At 37.9% G+C, this 24,956-nt stretch overlaps 3 protein-coding genes across 3 annotated transcripts; 1 reads left to right on the top strand and 2 right to left on the bottom strand.

The window, feature by feature from the left end:
• Nucleotides 1–189: 189 nt before the first annotated feature.
• LOC117569032 (carbonic anhydrase 2) lies at nt 190–8,869 on the top strand. Its single transcript, XM_034250033.2, has 4 exons — nt 190–554; nt 6,402–7,293; nt 7,363–7,499; nt 8,603–8,869. The coding sequence occupies exons 2-4, from the start codon at nt 6,819–6,821 to the stop codon at nt 8,741–8,743; spliced, it is 753 nt and encodes a 250-aa protein (XP_034105924.1). The 5' UTR covers nt 190–554; nt 6,402–6,818; the 3' UTR covers nt 8,744–8,869.
• Nucleotides 8,870–9,283: 414 nt separating this feature from the next.
• On the bottom strand, nt 9,284–11,142 carry LOC117569026 (palmitoyl-protein thioesterase 1). The gene is made up of 5 exons (XM_034250020.2): nt 10,667–11,142; nt 10,456–10,614; nt 9,800–9,949; nt 9,611–9,737; nt 9,284–9,541 (listed from the first exon to the last, which is right to left on the bottom strand). Exons 1-5 carry the CDS (start codon nt 11,032–11,034, stop codon nt 9,422–9,424), a joined length of 924 nt encoding a protein of 307 aa, XP_034105911.1. The 5' UTR covers nt 11,035–11,142; the 3' UTR covers nt 9,284–9,421.
• Nucleotides 11,143–11,477: 335 nt separating this feature from the next.
• Nucleotides 11,478–13,806, bottom strand: LOC117568988 (chitooligosaccharidolytic beta-N-acetylglucosaminidase). Its single transcript, XM_034249963.2, has 3 exons — nt 13,504–13,806; nt 11,790–13,336; nt 11,478–11,722 (listed from the first exon to the last, which is right to left on the bottom strand). The coding sequence occupies exons 1-3, from the start codon at nt 13,611–13,613 to the stop codon at nt 11,541–11,543; spliced, it is 1,839 nt and encodes a 612-aa protein (XP_034105854.2). The 5' UTR covers nt 13,614–13,806; the 3' UTR covers nt 11,478–11,540.
• Between the last annotated feature and the right edge of the window lie 11,150 nt (nt 13,807–24,956).

Below are 24,956 nucleotides of genomic sequence, written 5' to 3'. Positions count from 1 at the left end.
ATATATTGTCGCAGCAAATAAAATATGGAAATCGATTATCGATTTTACTTAAAAATGTATCGACATCAACCCTGTTTCCTAAAAAATTCCATTGCTTGGTGATTTAACATAATTACCGCTAACAGAGTAGCGTTAACAGTTTTTTGTGCGAATTGTCGTGCAGAGGAAAGCTACTGTTAGTTAACATATCAATTTTGTTGCTCTCAGTTTTTGTCAACACTGCGCTGTCCCTTGTCCTCGCTGATCGAATATTTTTTTAAAATCGGTTTTTTACACTGCGTACGCATTTGTTAGCAGTGCGGTAATAGTTGTTACGGTTCCGCATGATACAAATGATATACACCAACAAATAAAAAGGGAAAATAACCGAAAAAACACCACTGAAATAAATCAAATTAGGTGCGCGTGTGTGCTGAACATCTTTTTTTTTGCATTTGAATACATTATTTTGTGGCCGTTTAAAGTTTTGTTGAAACATTGGAACATCGAGCGCAGGTCGCGACAATTAAGTACAAAAGCAAAGGCAAAAGCAAAAGGCAAATCAAAATCAACAGGTAAATAGCAACAATAAAGATGACACATGATGTATACAAATATACAATTACATATAAATAAATATATACATATGTATATCTATAGCAATGTATATATGTATGTTTGTGTGTCAAGCAGATAACTGCAAATAACATATGTACATGCAGACACACACGCACACACATATATATTAAATGCGTGACATGTACGTGTGTAAATAGCAATAGTATGCGTGTGTGTGAGTAGCAGACATCTCAGTTATTAAAAATGTCTGCAAAAAGAGAACAACAACAGCAGCCGGCAGAAACAACAGCAAGAGTAACAACAACAACAATAACAGTGACAGTGCAAGCAATTTAATTGCGCTTCAAAATTGCCAAGGTGTAAAGTGAAATGCGACTATAGAGGGCGCTAGAATTTGCCCCCCCCTTTCCCCCTCCCTCACTCCCTCCTTTTTGCTAATCACATTTCCCAGCTCCATACTGCCGGCTTACCCATCCCCCCACCTCTCTCACACACTCTACACTTTGTGTGCGAAGGTCAGCTCAGTGTGTAAGTAACGTGGAGTGGGAACGCGGTAGGGAGGGGTGACCCTGCACTTGCCGCTAAATTATTGATTTGCTCAACAGAGCGAGCCGAAGCGAAAAGCAAAAACAACTACTACTCTGTCGGTAGCAATAATAATAATAATAATAATAACAGCAACAAAAAAATATATACAAAAAAAAAACAGCTGTCAAACATAAAGTTTTGTTATACCCTATTTATATAAGGACCCAGAGCAAGCGCGACAATTGATAATTAGAAAAAAAAGTTGACATTTGCATTCAATTGCACTTGGCACTTGGCAAGTGTCTTCTAGCGGCGAGTGGCCTCCCAAAAAAAAGGAAAACAAAACAAATACAAGTAAGCCTAGCAATCGCGACTGTGGGTGGCGCCATCTAACGTAGGGTGGTGTGTTGTGTGCCGAAAACGCAGCTTTGAACTCGAGTTATTTGGTCGATTGATGTCGTTGTTTTTCGTTGTTGATGTTGTTGTTATTATTGTTGCTCCTGTTGCTTCCTCCACACATCTAACGCATGCTTAATGGATGAGGTCATTTCGTAGTCGACCTAGCAAATTTGCATGCCACTGCCACTTCCAGGTTACAAGTTCTATTCTTGGCCCTGTCAGACAGTTTCCGATATTACACACACACACACACACACACACATACACATGTACGCACTTGCTCATTTGGCATTACTTTACCGTTGTGTTGTTGTCTCGCTCTCGCGTATTTATCGTTTTTATTTTCGTTTACATGGCTATTCCAACATTGATACGGGCGATAAGGTTTATCATAGCATTTAAGTAATTACACGGTCACACTTAGCGAACGCTGTCCGCCTGTCTGTCCGCTCAGTTGAGCAGTGATAACTCCGTTGTTATCAATCCAATGCTCTCACTCTCATTGGCTGATCCATCAATCAGGCTGAAAGCCAACTGCCCAACTGCTCAACTACCATCAGCTGACCTCATTGCTCTGACGTTGCCAAAAAATAAATCAGAAATCATAAATTAAATATATAAAACGCAACATCAAGTGGGCAACACTTCAATTCCGCCCACTTCTAATATTCCATAGCCATATCCGAATATCTCGCTATACAGATCTCTGACAAAACGTGCTGCCTTTATCTCGACTCGACTCTCCCCGATTGTTATGGCAATTCAGCTGTTTTGCTTCTGCTTCCCGTTTTGCATAACCAACTCACGATAATGAACATATAGTGCATATATGCAGCTTGTTTATCAAGCCTAGAACTGTGTAACTACATTAAGAATGATAAAAGAAAAACAGAAAGATAAGAAAGTTGCCACGAAAACAAGGTGAGTTGTATTTTGATAATAAATAATGAGCTGTCAGCTTCTTAAACGTGTCGCTCTTTTAGGATGAATCCAAGGAACGCAATGAAGAATGTTCTATTTCTCAATTTCTTATAAAGCATATACCAGAAAGAGAGAGAGGAAAATAACTGAGATACTTGTTTCATTAATTACGAAACGTCTAGACGCAAAAAAGAATGCAAAATAACTGACTCAAACTCAAACTAGCTGTGACGATAGTTAGAAAGAAGTCGAAGATTGGCTGCAAAATGATTTCACAGAATCAGAATGAGGATGAAAACAAAACAAACAAAAGAAATCCCAGCGAAAAGAATGAAAGCAAATAAACAAACAACTCCCAAGAAAAATGTTACAATCTCGAAACCGGTTTATTTGTGATGATTTCTTGATGTGTGTGCAAAAAGATTCCATAGATGATGTTTGTCATGTGATTTTATGGCTGACTGATACAAAAAGAAAGGATAATCGAAAGGATTAAGTGGAAGTTATATTTTGACAATCGAAATGCGTTGAAAATGATTTATTAACAGAAAAGGAACAAAAAGATATGGAACTTATTTTTGGAGACATTTGAAACAGAAAAAGAAACTTTTTGGACTTAATCTGGATGAACAATCGGTACAATTGAACTTATCAATTATATATTTATATATATTATATAGTTATATTTCGACAATCGAAATGCGTTGAAAATGATTTATTAACAGAAAAGGAACAAAAAGATATGGAACTTATTTTTGGAGACATTTGAAGCACAAAACGAAAAAGAAACTCTTTGGACTTAATCTGGATGAACAATCGGTACAATTGAACTTATCAATTCGAAGCATAAGCTAGATAAAGCCTGGCGCTGTCTTTAAAAATAGACGAAGGCAATTTCCGAAGCCAAAAGAAATGTAGATTAGGTAATGTCTGGAAAAAACAGAAAGAGTTCGCCAATTAGTTGCAAAAAAGAGTTCAAAGCGATACGAAATGAATTTGCGATATGTCAGCTTAATAGATAGATTACTACAAACAAACTAACTGAATGATATCGCCAATTTGGTGACATGTGCATCAGCCGCTATAATGTGCCACGTGACGCATGTGGCATAATGATAACGGAATAACGGAGTACATTGTCGGTGAAGTCGGTGCAATGGATGTCGAGATAAGATATCGGATATCTGAGGACATCCAGAGAGACAGAGAGAGAGAGAGAGACACGCCCACATATCCCAGATTAAAATGTATATATATAGTATCTATATAAATACCTATATATCGATATAGTCTGCATATTTGATTGACTCGCTGTGACTCGACACAAAACAAAACTTCAGACGTTGACCGCCTTTTGGCTTTTGCCTTGGCTTATCATCGTCATCATCATCATCATGGCAATAGAAATAGAAAATAAGAAAATATGCGCCAGAGCTGCTTCGATATCAGTATCTGTCGTAAATTATAGCTGGCAACAAAATACTAAATACTTCAGATGGAGCTCTATATATAGTATGTAGTTGGAACTAGCTTTAACCTGCAGTCATTAGGCGATAACTTGAACCCAAATTGCGTCTGAGTGGGCGATTGAAGAGCGATTGCGATTGCAGCTGATGTCGCGTGAATTTACTGGATTGTATAACTGTCAATTAAAATCATATTTACCCACCATAAAAATGTGTCGAGTTGGTTCTAGAATAATATAGCTAGCATTAGTATAATCTCGCCTGCTATAAAGAATTGCTTTATGACCAGCTCTGTGGCATTAACTTTCGTTAATTAGCAAGCACTTGTGAGCTGTTTATTTTCGTTTTTTTCTTTTTACTATTTGTTAATAATTGCTCATTTCACATTACGGGAAAACTCGAGTTCCCGAGTTCCGCGAATGCCGTGATAAATATCTATTATAATCGATATTTGTTCAAGGATTCAAATAGAAATGCAATCCAAATCACTCACTGAATGTTCAAATATTTATACAATTCATTTAATGTTCGTTTACACAATTGTTGAACTATCATAAAAAGGTAAATGCTAATAATAGCAACATCTGCTTATCTCGCTTTTCTCTGGCTTATCAAGAGAAGACTTAGACAAAGTATTGCTGAGCTGAAACATTAGCCATAAATCTACATAAATGTTGGAAAGTAATGCAAAGCTCATTTTATTCACATTTATATCCATTATATATATACTTCTATATAACTGTTGTTGCAATTCATCACCATTTCAGTTTTTATTTCAACATTAAAATTTGTGACTTAAGATCTTTAGTATTCAGCTTAAATTCAAAATTTAAGGAATTGACTCAACTATAGTATAAACTTGTTCTTACCATAACTCGATTCATTTAAATTATTAAAAGTATTCTCTGACAGATTTATTGAAGAACTATCTATATAATACTATGATAATAGATTAGAGATCGAAATAGTTTTAGTATAGTATAGAATATGATGATTGAAATGCAATTCATATTCTTAAAATATACCTAAAACTACTAAAAATATACCAACGACTAAATTTGGTATATTGATATAGTCAAAATATACCATAAAGTTCAAAATATACCAAATTGTCAGCCAAAGCAAAATATTAAAAATAGTTTAAAGACATTTCGATATCGGTATCATAATATAGAATCTATACTTTCATAAAATATAGTTTAAATAACTATAAAGATAAGATTGAATAAGGAATATAGAACATAGAATACAATATGATGATTAAAATGGCAATTATATTCTTAAAATATACCAAATTAATATACCTAAACTGAATTTGGTATATTGATATAGTCAAAATATACCATAAAGTGTAAAATATACCAGATATACCAGCCAAAGCAAAATATTACAAATACTTTTAAAGACATTTTGATATCGGTATCATATCATATGTCATAATAAGTTTAAATAACTATAAAGATAAGATTGAATAAGGAATATAGGAATATAGAACATAGAATACAATATGATGATTAAAATGCCATTTATATAAAATATGTGCCTAAATTTGGTATATTGATATAGTCAAAATATACCATAAAGTGCAAAATATACCAGATTGTTAGACAAAGCAAAATATTAAAAATAGTTTAAAGACATTTCGAAATCGGTATCATATCATAAGTTATAATAAGTTTAAATAACTATAAAGATAAGATTGAATAAGCAATATAGAACATAGAATACAATATGATGATTGAAATGCCATTTATATGATATATTAAAAATAGTTTAATAACATTTCGACAGTATCATATATATAGTATATATTTTCATCATAAAATGTGGATTTTCGGAATTATGTTTATGTGCAGCAATCAATCAAGTTGAACAAGTGAATTAATGACAATTTAATTGGAAACAAGTTGTCCACCTTTGATGAAGCCATTTGAAATGAATCAATTTGTGGAGCGATTGTTAATTGATAACAAAAACAAACGTAAAAGAATGAAGAGTTATTTGCCATGGCTTAAGCACTTATTTTAATTGTAAACGACTCAGTTGGGACACACGCAATTGTTGTTGCTGTTCGTGTGTCTGACGTCCTCAATAGTTGTTTATCAAATATTTAAGAACTGGCAATTAGATAACGAATCGATATTAAATGCAATTGTCAGAGAGAGGGAGAGTGAGAAAAGTGCAAACACGACAACTGAAATATTCAGGCTCAAACTGAATATTTAAAGCGAGCAAAGTAGTTGAAGGCAACAGCAGAAGGAAGGAAGGAAGCGTCTATTGACATTGACCTCTTGCTTTACACTTTTCACGCACACCTTTTCTTTCAATTTGTCAAATGGGCAATCAAACATGGCCAAGTAAAGTGCACGAGATGCACTCAAAGCGAGTCTCTTTCGATTCTGTCACGCAAGCCTTTTAATGATATTATTTGCCTGGCTGCCAGTTTTCAATTTCCAATTTCCATTTGACAACAACACAAAAAGATAAACAAGAGAAAAACAAATTAAATGATTTTATTTCCATTTGCAGGCAGCGAAACAGAAGCGGAAACAGAAGCGAAAGCGGAAACGCAAGTGCTAAAGAGTTGCTAGAGGAGAGGAGCAGCAAGGACAGACAGACGGACAGACAGACGGACGGACTTTAAGTCAGTGCCGTCGTCGCATTAGGAACTTACACACGCCGGCGTCGATCAGAACAGTCGCCATCACGACGTCGCCGCCGCAAGCGCCGCCGCAGACAGCCGAGCATTTGGAGGACGCCAGTGCTGGCGATCGCGGGCGTGTCTACAAGCTGAGGAAGAAGAAATACCTCAACAACGCCCACATCACATAGATCAGGTCGAGCATCGTCACGTCGTTGAAGTTGTTGTTCTTCTTCACAGTCTTGTGGAAGTGAAACGAAGAAGAACGTTCAGCAGCAGCAGGAGCAGCTTAAGAAGTCACAGCTATGCCAGTGCAATCGCCAATCGAGATCAGCAATCGTGCCATCGAGCATATCGACGATGTCGATCCACTCGAATATCATGGCCACTGGGAGCCCGTTGGCGTTGCCCGCGTCCAAAACACTGGCACCTCGGCGATGGTCACGTTCAGCAAACGCAAACAGCAGCCGTACATCATTGGCGGCGCCCTCGATACGAATATGTATGTGTTCGAGCAGCTGCATTTCCATTGGTCCGACTGCGATGAGTCCGGCTGCGAGCACACGCTCGAGGGCATGAAGTACTCGATGGAGGCGCATGCCGTTCACTACAATGCCAAGTATAAGGACTTTGCCGAGGCCAAAAACAAACCCGACGGTCTTGCGGTTGTTGCATTCTTCATTCAAGCCTGCGGCGACAAGGATTGTCCCGAGTTCAAGAAGATCACCGAGGGCATTCGCATTGTCCAAAAGATACACACGAGCGCCTCCCTGGACTCGGGTAAGTTTCTATTGGAAATATGTACAATATAAATTCCGATTGTTAATCATCCATCTGTTCATCTTTTAGATTGCCTATCTTGGATTGGTCTGCAGGAGCTGAGCAAGCATTATTATACCTACAAGGGATCGCTGACCACGGCGCCGTACTTCGAGAGCGTCACGTGGATCATCTATCGAACGCCCATCTACGTTTCCCGCGGTCAGGTAAGCAGCTCAACCAGCAGCTCAGCCTGGCTGGCCACATCGTCTAACGTGCAGCTAACACTTCAATTCAATGTAAAAACAAAACGAATGCAACAAGTGATAAATTCGAATCACATGTGTAAAAGAATACTTATCAAGAAAGTACTCCAACACTTTGGTTTATTAAACACTTTTGCTCTGAACGCAACAAGTGACAAATTGTAATCATATTATAAAAAACAAATCTAGCAAAGTACTTCTATGATATCATTTGAAAAGTTTAAAGTTATTTGAATTATTATATCGATTTACCTATTCTTTTTGTTAACTAAATGAACTCAATAACTTTATCGAACATTCTTTGTATTATTATGTATTCGTTAACGTTCATCATTAACTTAATTGTAAATTCTTTTGATTCAAACATTTTATTTATACTTGACAGGTTTTACCCTTTTAATTTCATGAACTCTTTTGCTCTAAATGCAACAAATGACAAAATCTATTTATATTATAAGAATACAATCCAAAAAAAGTACTTTAACGATGTCATTTGATACGTTTAAGGTTAAGCTGATCAATGTGCACTTGTTATTTGAGTAATTGATTTATTTCTTGTCTTTTCTTAACTAAATGAACTCAATCATTAACTTTATGACACATTCTTTTTAACTAATACTTTTATTACTATGTATTCATTAACGTAACTCAATAACTTCGATTCTTTAAACTCAAGATTTTCTTTATATTTCTCATTTTTTTAAAATCTTTTCTCTTTGCTTTTTATACTTGCTTTAATTCATAATTCTACATTTGAAATACCTTTATCATTAAACATTGCTCACTTATGTTAATTTTGTTCCTTTGAATCAAGTAGATTATTTTTACTATCAAAACCCATTTTATATGGTCTGTGTTTTTGTCCTATAAATCTCAATCCATGCGAAAGGTCAAATTTTTCAGAACAAATCTTTACTCTTAAGAAATTCGGGTTAATTTCCAAAAAATTCTAAAAATTTGAAAGTACATCTTTGCATATTGAATTGTTTGGTGTTGTTGCTGATAGATATTGAATATATTTGAAATGTACAATGAATGGAAACTAATTGCACTTTATATTTCAGGTGAGCGTGTTTCGCAATCTGCAATCGTGTCCCAAGGACGAGTCCAAGAAGATAGTCAACAATTATCGTGAGATCCAAAGGCCGCACAAGGATCCCGAAATCTTTTTCGCCCGCAATACAAACACCAAATCCAAATTATGATGTGCTTGCTAATTTCTACTACCAAAAACTAAGATGAAAAAGAAAACAAAACAATCTAATCCTTAATCCTCACCAAAACACTCAACAACAACAACAACAACACTGCTGCAACAACAACAACAACAACAACGACGTCAAGGGATTCTCTGTGCTGGGATTTCTGGTCATCAAATCTTTTTTGTTTATTTTTTTTTTATTATATATTCTATATATATATATATTATTTTTCCTATTATGCTATAATTCTATGGTTGTCGATAAGCTTTTTTGTTAAAATTGCCTCATGTACATATAGATCTATAAACATAATAATAATACTATAACTATATATGAATTTGATATGATATCATATTAGAACTTGGAACACACCGTTGCCTTGCATGTTAAATATTTCTCCCCCAACTAAATATTTAATACTCTACAATCACAACTAAAATTTAAAACAAAAACATTAAATATGTAAAAAATAATGAAAAAAAAAACATTTAAACTAGGTAAAAAAAAAAACATTTTTGTATGCAAAAAAAAAAAAAACAAAATTATGGAAATTACAAATTACACATGTATAACTGTATATATAAGTACATATATATATATATATCTGTATATTACATATCGTGCGTAAATCGGCTATATTTATACATTGCTAGTAAAGCTCTTTGTTCGCTGTGTGGCTTCTCAATCCAAAAGCATTGGCACCAGATGCTTGACGAACCAATCCTTCGATATGGCCAGATGATCGCCCTCCACACTGAGCAAGTGCAGTCGCTTTCGCTGCTCCAACAAAGCCAAACCAAGCTGCGACCAAAGAGAGAGATTTAACTAAACTAATTGCGACTACAAATTTAACAACTCTGTTGTGCTTACATTCTCGTACACTTTGCTCTGATTCAGCGGCTGAATGTGTTGATCCTGGCCAGGCTCATAGAACTGAAACCATTGCGACTCCTTTGGCTGCACGATGGTGTCATTGAGGAATTTGACCAAGACAAGCCTGCAAAAAGAAAACGAAACAATTGTTACTTAACTGCTCAGTTAGTAGTATGGATGCTTTACCTCTTCAGCTTGTTGAGATTCTCGGAGTAACGTTCGTTCACATACAGTTCGTTGTTGATGTCCGCCAGGAAGGTGCTCTTCAGCCTGTAGCTGGTCTCATGCAGCGGATCATGCCAATACGTCGCCTGCACCAGCTGCTGTTGCACCCAACTGAAGGGAAATGAGAAGTGTTAGGTTGAATTATTTGCAGATTATCCCAAATCGTTATTACAGTTGCATTCTGTGTTCGCTTAACAGGAATGTCGAATGCTAATTAACAGAACTGTTAAGTTTGAGATGGCATGCCATGCTCCTTTCCCAAATCCTTATTAACAGAAGCTTAACTTTACAGTCGCATGCTCTGCACGCTTAACAGGAATGTCGAATGCTAAATAACAGAGCTGTTAACAGAAGCTTAACTTTACAGTCGCATGCTCTGCACGCTTAACAGGAATGTCGAATGCTAATTAACAGAGCTGTTCAGCTTAGCAATGCAACAGTATGTGATGTCATACTCCTTGCTCACTCTTTGAACTGAGCTGTTCTTATGACTAACAGATGAAATTGACTTTACCAACTCGGCGGTTGCCTATCGCTACCCATTAAATCCGAATACCCTGCCACTTTCTGATTACCCGGCACTAAGGCTGTGTTTTCTTCAGCGTGACTAAACTTACTCCTCGTAGGCGGCATAGTTGAGCAGCTTGGTGATGTACTCGCAGCTACTCTGCTTCAGCGTGGGGCACTTGGGCAGTCCAAAGATGCCCTGATGCTGGCCACCTAGGCTGATAAGCGTGCGCATCGGCGGCGAAGGACAACGTTGGGCCAAAGCGCGTCTAAAAGGGAAATAAATTAATTGACAGAACACCACATCAGTTGACAACTTACAGAAACTGTCCGCCCTGGGAGAAGCCAATGGCATTGTAGCCATCGGTGAGTTTTTCGTCCTGCGCCAGCTGCTTGCACACATAGTCCACCTGCTTGTTGGGATGTATAAAGAAGCCGCTCTCATAGTCGAGCACCAGATTGCCGCCAATCTTCAGCGAACGCACATAGGTGCCGTTGGTGTGCTCTTCGATCAGCTTCTTGATGGAGCCCAGGCTGAAGGGAAAACAACAAGTGTCGCCCATGCCGTGCCACAGCACAACGGGCAAAGGAGCGCCATTTACTTCGCTGTCGCTGCTGCTGCTGTTGACCAGACAAAGGCCAAAGGTGAGACAGCTCAGTAAATAGAATGCGCAGCTGGCTAAACGCATATTTAATTAATGGCTTGCGTTTGACTTTAATGACCCTGCAGTTGTGTTACTAAGTATTTTTGCGACGCGCCCGGCTTCTTTGTTTTATTTATGTTTCAAAACTGCACAGTTTCACATGCACTGCCCTGGGTAACCAGGGCTGGCCTAGGACTGTTAAATAACAGAGCAGTTTAAATATGTGTTATTGTTTACTTGTGGTAGTTAAGCAATATATAACCAAAAAATTAACTTTCTTCTATTTCGTGTGCAAATCGTTGTAAAAGTCGGGTTAAATTGTTGAAATGTGTGCAAAATGTTTAACATATTTTTAACATTTTGCCAATCGCAACGAACTATTTCAGTATATTTTCAAAAATATCGATGAAGCAATCGATACTTTTGAAATCGTTAAAGCTCCATCACCATCACCATCGCTTTGCGCCAAAATTAAAGTTTAGTAACGGTTTCAGTTCAATGGTGCTTAAATTTATTACAAAACAAAAAAAAAGTATAAGAATACAAGTTCCTTAGAGACATTGACCCTCGTGCAACACACACCAATGCGGTATCACCGCATCCGGATGAATGCCACGTGCAATTAAACGTTCGCGATAGCGATAGAAGCGACGCTGGGCCAAATATGCCGCCGACTTGGGATTGGACCACAGACGCTCCGCAGCCGCGCCAGCTCTGGGCCAAATGCGAGGCTCTGCAAAGAGAGCAAAAGACAGCAAATAAGAAGAGGACTCCAATTGGTATTATAGTTGAGCACTTACCCAGCGAATTCTGATCCACGTATTCGCTCCACATGCACACCTCGCCCCCGAGCACTTGACGCCCCTGAGGACCACTTAAGCTGGCCAAGGGCAATGGATTGTCGTATACCTTGCGCCAGTTGTAGTATTTGGTGTTGCCCCAGAAACCATGATCCAAATACCACGCATCCTTTGTGGAGATCAACAGTCGATAGCCGCGATGCAGGAGATCACGATTCAAGGAATCCTGCGCCCCCACCCACGTCTGGATGATGAAACGCTCCTTGGGCAGCAGTTGCTCAATGTGCTGGGGATCGGTGAGGCGACTGGACCAAAGGATCACCGGCTTGGGATCACTGATCTTTGGATACATGTGACGATTGATGTTATCCCAGGCCTCGACGTTGCGCTGATGGAAACGCGACCACAAACGCAAGAAGCTCGCCTCACTGAGATCGTAGCCCAGCGTGCGCATCTCATTGGTGATCTCCTCGGTGTGATTCCAGCACTGCAAATACACCTCATCGCCGCCCATGTGGATGGTTTCCTCGGGCGCGCCCAATTCGGCGACATCCTCGAGTATCTCCTTAAGCACGGCGTACATGTGATCGTTGAGTGGATTCAACTGGCCACAAGGCGGCTGCACGCAAAAGTTGCGCCACGGCGACTGATTGAGGCAGACGGACATGTTGCCCAGACCCGCCGCTGGACCCCATTGCCAGCCATTGCCCGCATGCGAGGGTCCATCGATCTCGACCAGAATCCGTATGCCACGCAATCGGGCGTATTTCACCAGATTGACGGCATCCGCCCGGGAATATGTTTGGGCCGTCGAGTAGGCGCCATAGCGTTGCATTTCGGGCACACGTGTGATCTCCAGTGGAAAACTGTGCGTGTCCACCACATGCCAGTGCAGCACATTCAACTTGGACGCCGCCATCGCATCGAGCGTGCTGCGTATATAGCGCAACGGCACAAAGTTTCGAGCCGAGTCCAGCAGGAGACCGCGATGCGGATAGGCGGGAGCATCAGTGATGCGTGCTCCACTCACCAGCAAGAGTCCATTACCCAAGCTGCCGGTGACCAGATTGCTGAGCGTTTCGAAGGCGTGACGAGCCCCATACACCGTGGGTGCTTTGATGTCCACAAAGCTGGCGGTGTCGGTGGTGCGCACCACCATCATGTAGCTCTCGTCGGTGGTCCAGTCGAGGAGCAGACTGCTGTCAGTCACTGTGGCCTTGACGAGCACCTCTTTGCTGCCGCTGAAAGTGCAGTTGCGTGTGCATTCCTTGAGGAGATTGCTCACAAACAGACGATTGGTTTCGCGCAGAAATTGTGTGGTCACCGGACTGGGTGCCACCACATTGAAGCGCACCTTCCACGGATCAAAGTGCACGCGATCGTGCGACAAGCTGCAATTGCCTGTGGGCATGGGCCAAATGGAACCGTATTTGCCACACGACAGGCGACAATCGCGCTGACTTTCAAACTGCTTTTGAGCACGCACCGCACTGGTGAGCACCTCCTCCTCGGGCAAACAGAGATCGGTTGCATCGCAATACCATTTGCTGAACGGAAAGGGGTGAGTAATTGTAAATTGATATCAATTAAAATCAAGTGTGCGCAAATTTAAATTCAAATTTCGATAACAAGCTTATCGATTGCGCCTGTTTCGCTTTCAAGTGATCTCCTTTAACAGTCACTGTTAAACGCCTGTTATTGATCCTGTACCCACCTGTTGCCATCTTTGTTGCTCTCACTGCTGCTGCTGCTATCGTCGGCGACAGCGAATGCGACTGCGACTGCTGCGCAAAGACAAATCGCCAGATAACGGTTAAGCTGCATGCTGCAGCGGTTATTCCAACCGTTTGGCCTGCTGCTTAACGTTGTTTATTAATTGCCGATAATTGCAAAATACCGGAATCGAACACGACAAAAGCAAAACAATAATATGAGTGTACGAAAGTTTTGTTGTTGCACCGTCAGCGAGAACGTTGCCTGCAGATGGGCGCACCACGAAATCCAAACTGAAACTAAATTAAATGCTAAAAAGACTAAGCTTATCGACTGAATTTATTTTTGTCCCATTCGCTCGCTGTCAGCGTCAACGTCGGCGTTGAAGCGGAGCCAAAGAGCGCAATAACATATGATATACAAAGTTCTTGTTGTTGTTGTTGTTATTATGCTTGGAGAGGGGAGGTTATGAGGTTGCTATGTGTTTAATGGGGGGGAAGGGGCGGAAAAGCGCAGTCGCGCAATGAGCATCGGCCGCGCAGCCGCTGCAGCTGTCCCGCTGTCATGTACCGTACAAAATGGGGCGCGATCCGATAATAAATTGTCACAACAATAACAAACTGCTGGGTCACCCTTTCACAGCAAACATTTCGAAGTTGTTATGCCCTTTGATTTTTGAAAAGTTCAAAACTAGCCACTAAAAAGCATTCCCACTACAAAGTGAATAAGTGAAAATTGGGGCGGCAGGTCGATAGTTAGATTGTATCGAAGAATCGTTTGAAAATTAAGCAACTCACAGGGAACGATTAACGATTTATTTTCAGATTTTTTTTAAGTAGAGTTATTTACCAGCTTATATGCTACGTGAATTCGTTTTTGGAACACTTAATTTATGCAACCTGCAAAATGAACTCGTCGCATATATTTATGTGGAATTAATGAATGAACTCCAAGTTGATTTATCTAAGCATTGGTAATTAAAGTTCGCATTTGCTTATAGGAACATTCTCTGCTTTTGTAGCATAGCTGTTATGCCCCACTTGTTGCACGCATTCGCAGCAAGACTGATTAAAAAATAAAACAAAATAAACATATTCCAATTTGCAAAGACAACGAAACCGATTCGATTGGCATGCCAAATAGTCGATGGGCAAAGTCGAAGAGAAATTTCTGCACTTGTATGCAAAACAGGTTGATGGGGCCAAAAAGTAACAGAATAACTAATGGCAACTTTGCTACAACAAACACTGCAATGAAAAGCTTTTTCCCCTGAATTATGGTCGATGAGAATGTTTTTGAATATCGAATGAATATGTGAATCCCAAGACCATTTGATATCAAATATATTACATACATATAGTAGAAAAACTTGCTTTAATCAGCGAACATTTAATTCCATGGAAATATACCCTGTAAACACGAAAGAGAGTCGGGTATGTTAGATATGCGAATGCTGGTAGTAATTAACATATGACTGCTTGCTGAATTAGGCAATCAGTGCCTTTTAATAGAAGTGCTTACTAGGTATTTAAGAGTCGATCAAGTACAATGCGCTCTTAGATATTTGTTTGTAAAACACCCACATATTTTACACCCTCATCCATTATATAAACTCGGCAAGAATAAGTTGAAAGTAAATTAAAAAGCACAAAACTGAAATGTGAACTCATGTGTATGTGTATGTGTGTGTGTGTGGGGCATTGTTGATTATTATTTTTATTGTATTCGGCATTTACACATCTGCATGCATACGAACACACACACACACACACACACAGACACACATTCACACGCAGTAGTAGATTTTTCATTATTCTTTCTTTTTATTATCATTATTATATGTTTTTCAATTTCATTTCAATTTCATGTGCGCTTTTGTGCGCTTTCAAATGAATTATGCGATAGCGCCGCCTTGGCCCATTGTTGTTGCCACCGCACCACTTTTTTTTTTTTTTTTTTTTCTTTTTTGCTGTAGTGCTCCGAAGCAGGGCGAGAGTGTGTGGGCGTGACTTAGTATGTAAAATTATAATAATTAAAAAATGTGCAAGCCGTTGGGGGCAACGGATAAACTGGTGAGGAAAGTCCTTGGAGTTGGAAAGCTTTTAAATACACATTAGGTAATTAGGGAAAGATTAGAACAACTCATAACCTCCCATTGACTGCAAACTAATGTATTCTCAACTATCGACAAACGCCTTCAAAGTGCCGGCAAGCGGTGTCGTGAGTCACGTTTCACGTTTCACGCATGCAGCCACACATCTCTAAGTGCACACATGTGCGAGCTTAATGAATTTCTCCAACTGTTTGTTTGCTTGCTCCTCTCTCTCTCTCTCTCTGGACATGACAAGGTGCGAGCGACAGAGCGAGAGAGTGAGAGTGAGGGAGATAACTAGTAGGGACAATGCAAATGTTGGCCCACAGTCGACGCCACTGATTATGACGTTGATTACATTGCGGCCACTGCGCGCCTCCTTCCCCTGCGACCATCGCCCTCCCCCTGTACACTCGTCAGTGGCGCCCAGTGACCAGGTCCTAAAATGTCTGTCGTCCGTCGTCAGTCGTCAGTTTGTCAGTCAACGGCTGCTGCTTAGAACAATGCGAGATTAAAAACTGTAACAAATTACAAGCAAAACGGCAAATAAATTACAAAATAAAAAGCCAGCTGGAGCAAAAAGAACAAAAACAACAGCAACAACAAGAACAACAAAAGCAAGAGCAAAAAGTTGGCATATGATAGGAGTAGTGGGAGGGAGCGGATACGAGTATCCGGACGTTGAGTTCAGCGAACGGCATACATGTGTGTGTATGCGTGTGTGTGTGTGTGTGTGTGTATGCGTGTGCCTGTATCCCTTTCACACACAGCAAGCAAGGCAGTGCATGTAGTATGTGTGTGTGTATGTGTGCGTCGAAAACTTATGGCAAAGTTGATTAGCCAACGAAGTTCTAATTACTTTACAACAAAAGCAAGTCGCATCATTTGCCGCTAATTGATAAACAGTATAGGAAGTTTGCTAAACAAAGTTCTATGTTCTTAAATAGACAATTGGTCACTAAGTATGAGCAAAAATTAATAAATAATTATTTGTGTATCTCAACAATAATAATCATAATTATTGTGCTGATAATGGAAGCATTCAACTGTGCAAAAATACACTGGTTATGGTTATCATTAATCGATCTTGCTGGTTATCGATTACCCACGCCGTTTATTGCCCAGTCGCTGTTGTTGTTTCAGCTTGTTGCTCGCATTGTTTCAGGCACACACACACACACACACATAGACACACACCCACACAAGGGTTAACTACAGCGAAATGAAATCAAAATTAACTCTCGTCGAATCATTGGAGTGTATGTGTTTTGTGTATGTATGTGTGTACGTATGTGCTTTTAATTCCCGCCAACGCTGCAAGGTGCCGTTTGTGAAAGGAGGAGAGGTGGATGCTGGATTGTGGATTGCAGGTATGTACGTACACACATATGTATGTGCATATATACACAAGTGTGAGCGGGACGGTAGGAGGTGTCTGAGTGGACGAGGGGTGCACACTGTTTCTATTGCACATGTCGTACTCTCTATTCGTTGTCGTTCCGCAAACAATGCAAATTGCATGAATGAATGCCATTTTGCATTTGATTTCAATGCCTCTGCCTGCTGCTGCTGCTGTTGTTGTTGTTGTTGTCGATGTCTTTGTACAGTGCCTGCATTCGTATTCGCATTCGCATTCAATTTCTCTTTTGATTAAATCAAATGCATAAAATGTTTTCAATTCAAACCGAAGAACAGCAACAGCAGCACAAGTGAAAAGGAGAAACTCAAATCAGAATCACAGCATCACAGCATCATCGGCCTCAGCCGCCACCACGTTTAATTTTTTTCTTTTCTTGTTTTTTTTTTTTTGCGCGCTAATAGCTGCACAGTTCTGCTTATACCCTGCATGCTGTAACCTAGTGACGTCACAAACATTCATTTCAATCATGGTCACTATTTTGCAGCAGTCTTGAAGTTAAGCATTGAATGTATGGAAGCGTTTACAGGGTATTTAGTTGTGTACTACTTGCGTTTGTCACGACTACAAAGTCAATGTTTTGATTTGATTTTTTACACATATGCCAGATGTATGTATGTATGTTTTTGTGTGTGTGCGGGTATATCTAGTTTTTTAATTAATTGCACTAAAATTTACCCCTCGACATTGCCCTTGTCAGCCATTGCTTTGGCTTTGTTTTAATTAAGTTTTGTTCTTTTTTTTTTCTTCTCTTCTGTTTTTTTTTTCGACTGTTGTGTGTGCTTTTTTATTTCATTATTTGACAATTGAGACTCAAGTTCAAGGCCCATTTAGCCATGTTGCTCTCTTTCTCTCTGTTTTCCTCATACTCCGACAATATCATAGATTACACAAAACGCGCAGTTTCTGTTTTTGAATAGAACTACATATGTATATTTTTTTTATTCTTCATGACACTGTTTTTCTGATTTCCTTTCATTGGCCTTCCAAAATTGATAGATTGAGTCTAAAAATAGCATAATTCGTAATCCATATTTTCTAAACTTACTTAATAAAACATAATCAAGTGCCCAAATTTTTGACAAACATAAATTGAGTTTTCAGTATATTATTCTATAAAAGAAAACCAGATATCTAGCTGGGCAATGTTATTTCGGCTGTAATCTAATTAGTTAATAGTTTATTTATTGTCGTGATAACTAAATGAAGCCAAACATATTGGGGACAATATTGAGAAATAGATAAATCAATAAAGTAAAAGCTCGCTTATTGGGATTGTTTCAATTTCGAGTCTACCATAAATTGAAAAATTAAGTTATTGAAGTAATTCAAGTAAATTTTGGGGTTTTGTTAAAACATAAAAATAATTTATTGCACTGGACGATTTATTTCCTTATTTTCTTAAATAAAATATAGCACAAAATCTAAATTTATTTTAAATTTTTTAAAAGGCTTCGAATAAAATAAACATTCTGGATATTTAAATATATACTATATATATAAAAGTGGTTTTACTTAGCGAAGGTCTACTGTGTATTGATAAGCTTTAGAGATAAACCCTATAATAAAACCCTTGAGTAAATATGGAGCATTGAACTTGTAGGTTGTAAAATGAATTTTTTTGTGCCAGATTTGATCAATATTGATGGTAGGTATCAATGAGATGTAAACTATATACTAATCGAAATATATAGTATGTGTTAAACACATACAAACACAGATAGATATAAATTGATGAAAGAATAAACTTTTGTATTCGTTATACTAATTAACACTATAAACACAATTTCTTTTTGTATGAAATGGATAAAATCTAGATATTATAAATAGCTAAACTGAATTTACAATCACGTTTGGCAATAATTGCTATTGAGAGTAAAAGCTTTCGCTGATTTTGTCAATGATAAGAGAGAGAGAGAGAGAGAGAGAGAGAGAGAGATGGCGGGAGCAAGTTCTGATTACATATTATGATTTCATTTTGCAACTGAAATAGAAAACAACAACAACAACAACTGCATTACACACAGGCAAAGAAACAAAACAACATGGATGGCAATGCTTGTTGGGGGAATGTGCGGGGGGAAGAGGAAGAAGGTAGGCTGGAAGTTCTGACAGCCTGTGAAAGCTTTGTTGTTGTTCCTGGTGGGGCTGCCAACTAGCGTAAACTTGACTGCCTCAGCCTCTGTCTGAGTTTCAATCTGTGTACGTGTGTGTGTGTGTGTGTCTGTGTGTGTGTGTGTGTTAATGCTGATGTGGTTGTGGATGCAATGCTCTTTAGATGAAATCTTCGCCATCACTTGCGGGTCATATTCGTAACAAAGATTTTAAATACAATAAATCTCTGAATTGCAGTGTCATAAATTAATTGATATTTACATATATACTGGCATTTTATTATTATTATTTTTTAATACATTTTATCTTTTTACTATTTAATGCATTTTGTCTCTCATTATTTTGTTGATTTTAAATAAATTTAAATATTTGATGATTTTTACTCTTAAATATGAAAACATATTATATGTCTGTCTCAAATTATTTCTTTTTTAAATGTCATTTAAAGTTTTTGTTCGATAAATTCTAATTAGAAACTATTTTAGTTTGCGAATAATACTAACTTCTAATATAATAATACTAAACTGTATACGCCTTTCTTTTGTCTCGTTGGGCTATCGATATTGTTATCGGAGTGGCTGCATTAATTCGTGTCTAACCTCACAAATCAAGTCTTAAGCAAGAGTATTCATCTGATTCACTTTGTATTGTTTGCATATTTTGTGTTGTGCTTATTTTCTGTTGTCTTGACGTGCCTCCCATTTCACTCACTCGCACTCGCAATTCGCCGTGTCTTCCTGTCCCTCTCTCTCTCGTATTGCTGCTGTCTCTGTCACTCTGGGTGCTTGTCGCAAGGCGCCAACATAATCAGTATAACAAATGAGATCCTTGTCGACAGTTGTTTGCTGCTTTTGTGTCAGTGGCATCATCATCATCATTACAATGAGAGCGGGCGGCGCAAGAGCGAGATGGCACGCATGGCACTAGTGCCGTGTGCGAGAGCGAGATGCAATGATTGGGGGTTGGCGTTCTGTCAACGCTCTGCGCTGTCGGCTCTTTTTTGCCTGACGCTCTACATTGTTATTGTTATTATTTTTGCTGCCTTTATGCAATGTTTTGATTAATTTTTGCCGCAGCCTCCTCACACACACACAACCCCAATCTAGCCCCTCCCCCACCCTCTTGTTTCTTGGCAAACTTCGTAGCTCTTGCATTTGCCTGACTGCATTTGCTGTTGCGTCGTAGGGGAAAAGGGGAGCTAACGGGGGGAAGGTGAAAGGGGGCGCGTCGCAATGTTTTGTTTAGTAGTTTTATGGCTCGCTTTCGGTAAACAATGAGAGCTAACGGTGTGCATTGTCTCGGGCCATGGTAATAACGGCACAACAACAGCAGTGTGGAGTGAACGAAGGGAGGATGGGAGGGAGGGGAAAAGAACGAAGACGTTGCCACATTGAGATTTAATAAATCAACATGGCGGCCACAGTTACAGTTGTTTGTTTGAAGCGAGCGTGCGAGCGAGCGAGATAGATGCAAGTTTTGTGTGAATTGGGAAGAAAGGAAAAGAGAGGAAGAGAAAGGTGAAGGGGAAGGGGAATGGGAGAAGGGCGAATCGAGGTTGGCTGCTTTTCCATTTTGCAAATCAATTTTGTAAATTATAACGCATTTTATGCATTTATCCAACTGTTTTGCCAGCATTTCCCACTGACAATTCCCCATTGGCAGCCACAATGAACTCTCAACCAGGTCGGTCGAAATACACACACACACACACACATACACTGTTGGTGTATCAATTATAGTGATTGCATTTGCTGCATCTGTCCCTCCTCTCTCCCCTGCTCTCCTCTCCCTGGAGCTCTTTTTATGCAGCAGCCTCAGAATATAATGAAAATGCATTTTGTTGCAATTTTGATTGAATTTCGATATGCATTTTATTGGCCAACTATAGCTCTATCTCTTTCTCTCGCTCCTCCTGTCATCATCTCTCTCTCTCTCTTTATCTTTCTCTTGATTCGTTGATGCGTATTTTAATGGTTTTTTTGTGCAACGTTATCAATGCTTCCATTGATAAGCGTTTCGACTAATTTGATTAGTTTAGCATAAATCAAGTTGCATCATCAGCTCAGCTATTAATTTCATATTGAGGCTTATAAATCAATGCCAATGAAATGTACTTAATATTTGCATAAAATCTTGATTTATTTAACCAAAATATGGCAAACATTAAATGTGTTAAACTGAAGAAAGTTGACAAGTGTGTTTTAAGCACTTTATCAGTAAGAAAAATCATAAAAAATGTTTTTGGCTGTGTTTCAAATATAGTAAATATTTTATAATTATTTCCATCTATTAAGTTACTAACTTTAGAGTGCAAAATGAAAATTCTTATTAAATGGCACTTCATTAATTATTGTAAAATTATTTTTATTGCAATAACATTGAAGAATTCTTAGTTTAAAATGCATTTACAGTGCAGCTTAAAAGTATGCTACCATATTTAGTTGGTTTAAATATTTAACGATCTCAACTTCGACACATATTTGTAAATTTCTCTTCCATTTCTTTGTTTTTCCAAAAATATTCCAATTTATTTGAGATAAGAGAAGTTTACAAAACTTCTTGATTAAATAAAATTGCTTTATATCAAGCACAATACGAATTTAATCAAGAAGATCAAAAAATATCTCAATTAAATTGGAACGAGAAATGTACGTAAAAGTGGAGTTATTTAAAATTAAACACTCTACATTATGACAATAATAAGCAATGAAGAAAGTTCTAGTCGAGTATGCTCGACTGTGAGATACTTGCTACCCATTTTCAATAAAAGCAAAACTACTATATGCTGTATTATTATTAAAATATACCAAATTTACATACTGAATTTTCAAAAATATACTATATTTGGTATATTGACTTACTATTATTATTAATTAGTATATTTAAAATATGCCATTTAGTGCAAAATATGCCAGATTGTCAACCAAAGCAACTAAAACCATTTCTTTGTCATATACAATTAGTTTTATAAATAAATTTTACAATATTTATATGGATTTTCAGTAATATTAAAGCCTGTAATTCTAGCTTCAAAATCACGCATGTTGTGCAATTTTTATACCCGCTATTATAACGTTGTGCCGGCAGGAAATGTATGTAACAGGTAGAAGGAGGCATCTCCGACCCTATAAAGTATATATATTCTTGATCAGCGTCAACAGCCGAGAACACCTAGATCTCAGAGACTATAAGAGACAGAGCTTTAATTGCTTTGGCCGACAATCTGGCAAATTGTGCCGTCTACGGTATATTTTGAATGTGGTACTATATCGATAAAACATATATACTGTTTGGTATATTTTTAGTATATTTGTATTTTGGTATATTTTGAAAAGATACCGCAATATTTTGCTTTTATTCAAAATGGATAGGGGGGTTCTCACAGTCCAGCACACTCGACTGTAACTTTCTTACTTGTTTTTCGTTTCGGGTTGGTGGAAACTCGTCTAACTTTGCAGTTCATAGAATTAAAACACATTTATCGTACTTGAATATAAAACGAATGAAATTCATTCTTTTGCTTATGATCTTAATAGTATTGAAATTACTATAATTTGGCGAGTAAATAAATGTAACAGAGGTGGAGGCCAGTCGATAGAATCTATCGGCATCGGTATCGGTAAAAAGTAAATCATCAATCGTCAAAGTATAATGAAATCAGTCGACAGCAGGAAAAAGTATTAATAAAGTTTGAAAAACTTTACTTTTACACATTTTATCACTCATCACTCATATATTAAGTAATCAAACGATATCTGTAAAGCCAACATTATATATGCAAATAAAATATGTATATAAATTGAATGAAATTATTTCATTTGATCTGAATAGCATTGAAATGAATTTTAAGAGTAAATGAATGAACTTCGTTTTTTTCTTTTTGATCTTAATAGTATTAAAATTAATTTTTCGTGTAAATCAATAAATATATTTATGTAAAAATTAAATGAAATTCATTCTTTTGCTTTTGTTTAGTATTGAAATGAATTTGACGAGTAAATAAATAATTATATAAATTGAAAGAAAATGAAGTATTAAAATGAATTTGATAAGTATTTTATAGCTGGAGCAACTAAGATATGATAGATATTTTGCAGCAGGAGCATGATCGACTAGCAGTTACCCTAACCATCAATTTCGAAGCTGTGACAATAGAAAGAAAAAGAAAAACATGCCGAAAGCTTGAATTCGAAATTCGAATGCTTTTCATAAAAGCCACAAGGGACAGGGAAAACAACAATGAAATTTGTGTTTGACGACGATGATGATGAAATGTAGAAATCTAGAATGCAAAAATGGAAAGTGGGAAGGTGGAAATGGAATGATGATGGCTGAGGCCTGGCTAGGAAAGAGGGAGGGGAGGAGCTAAAGACGCTGGTTAATTGGAATTTTTAATTATGATTTGTCATTGCGAATGCGAAACAAAACAAGCGATGGCGATGACGATGACGAGATGCGGAAGTGGGGGACAAAAAAGGAAATGCAAAATGGCATGCCAATATTGTTAGCAAGAAAGAGACAGCAGATATCCACAGCATAAACAACAACAACAACAAAGAAATTGCATTACGCATGAAACTAGGACTAACAACAACAACAACAACAACAATAACTTGGCAACAAAATTTGTCTTTTTTTTTTGTTGCATTTTGTAATCATTTTAATTGCCCCAATAATGTGGGTTGCAACGGCAGCGGCGGGTAAAAAAAAACCAGCCTCGACTCGACCCCCTAAACGAGACCCCCTTCCCCTCTCCCTCCGCCGTCCCCCCTGAGCGTCCACAAGCCGCACTTTATGGAAATCATTAAGTTAATTACATTTTTTGCACGCGCCCAAATGCGATGCTCAAAACAACAGCAATAAAGACAGCGAGAGGTGCGAGAGAGCAAGAGAGAGAGAGAGAGAATGAGAGAAGTGCATAAAAAGTATAAAAATACACCGACACACACACACACACACACACAAACACATCAAAATTATAATCAGCGCCACACAAAAGCACACGGCGCGCCAGAAGTTAGCTCTGTGTGCGTTGTGGGAGCTGCATAAGGAGCAGCAGAGGGGAAAGGGGAGGGGGAAGAGGAAAAGGAAGAGGAAGAGAAAGAGGAGAAGGAGAAGGCAGAGGAGATGCGGCAACAACTGTAAAAACAACGTTGGCGCCTCGGCTTTGGAATCTGTCGGGAATTCATCTAAATGCCACAAATCATCAACTCAATAATGATCGACTTGCAAAATACCCTACACATATAGAAAAAAATCGAAATTGAAATAATCTTGATTTGAGATCTTTTCGATCTTAAAAAGTACAATCCTAAAATAAGATTTTTAGGTTGAAACAATCTTAAATCAATAATTTTATGCTTCATTTATATTTTAAGATTAAAAAGATCTTATTCTAAAAAAAGTACAATCCTAAAATAAGATTTTTTAGTTGAAACAATCTTAAATCAAGATTTGTATGCTTAATTTATATTTTAAGATTAAAAAGATCTTATTCTAAAAAAAAGTTCAATCCCAAAATAAGATTTTTAGGTTGAAACAATCTTAAATCAAGATTTTTATGCTTCATTTATATTTTAAGATTCAAAACATCTTATTCTAAGTTTGAAATCTTCAGTACAAAATTGTTTTATGCTAGATTGAAAAGAAAATTGCTTCATCTTGACTTAAGATCTTTTCGATCTTGAAAAAAAAAAAATTTTGTTCTTGTTTCTTAAAATGTTGGAACTCTCTTCCCTTAAAATTAGAACCTATTGTAATTTCTGGTGTTGTTGCTGTTAGCTGAGTAGTCGGTTCGTATATAAAAAAAATGCTAAATGCAAAATGGTAA

Source organism: Drosophila albomicans, chromosome X, assembly GCF_009650485.2.
Source record: "Drosophila albomicans strain 15112-1751.03 chromosome X, ASM965048v2, whole genome shotgun sequence".
NCBI classification, from domain to species: Eukaryota; Metazoa; Arthropoda; class Insecta; order Diptera; family Drosophilidae; genus Drosophila; species Drosophila albomicans.
The sequence above is the reverse complement of the archived record's forward strand: the minus strand, read 5'-3'. Positions and strand labels throughout refer to the sequence as shown.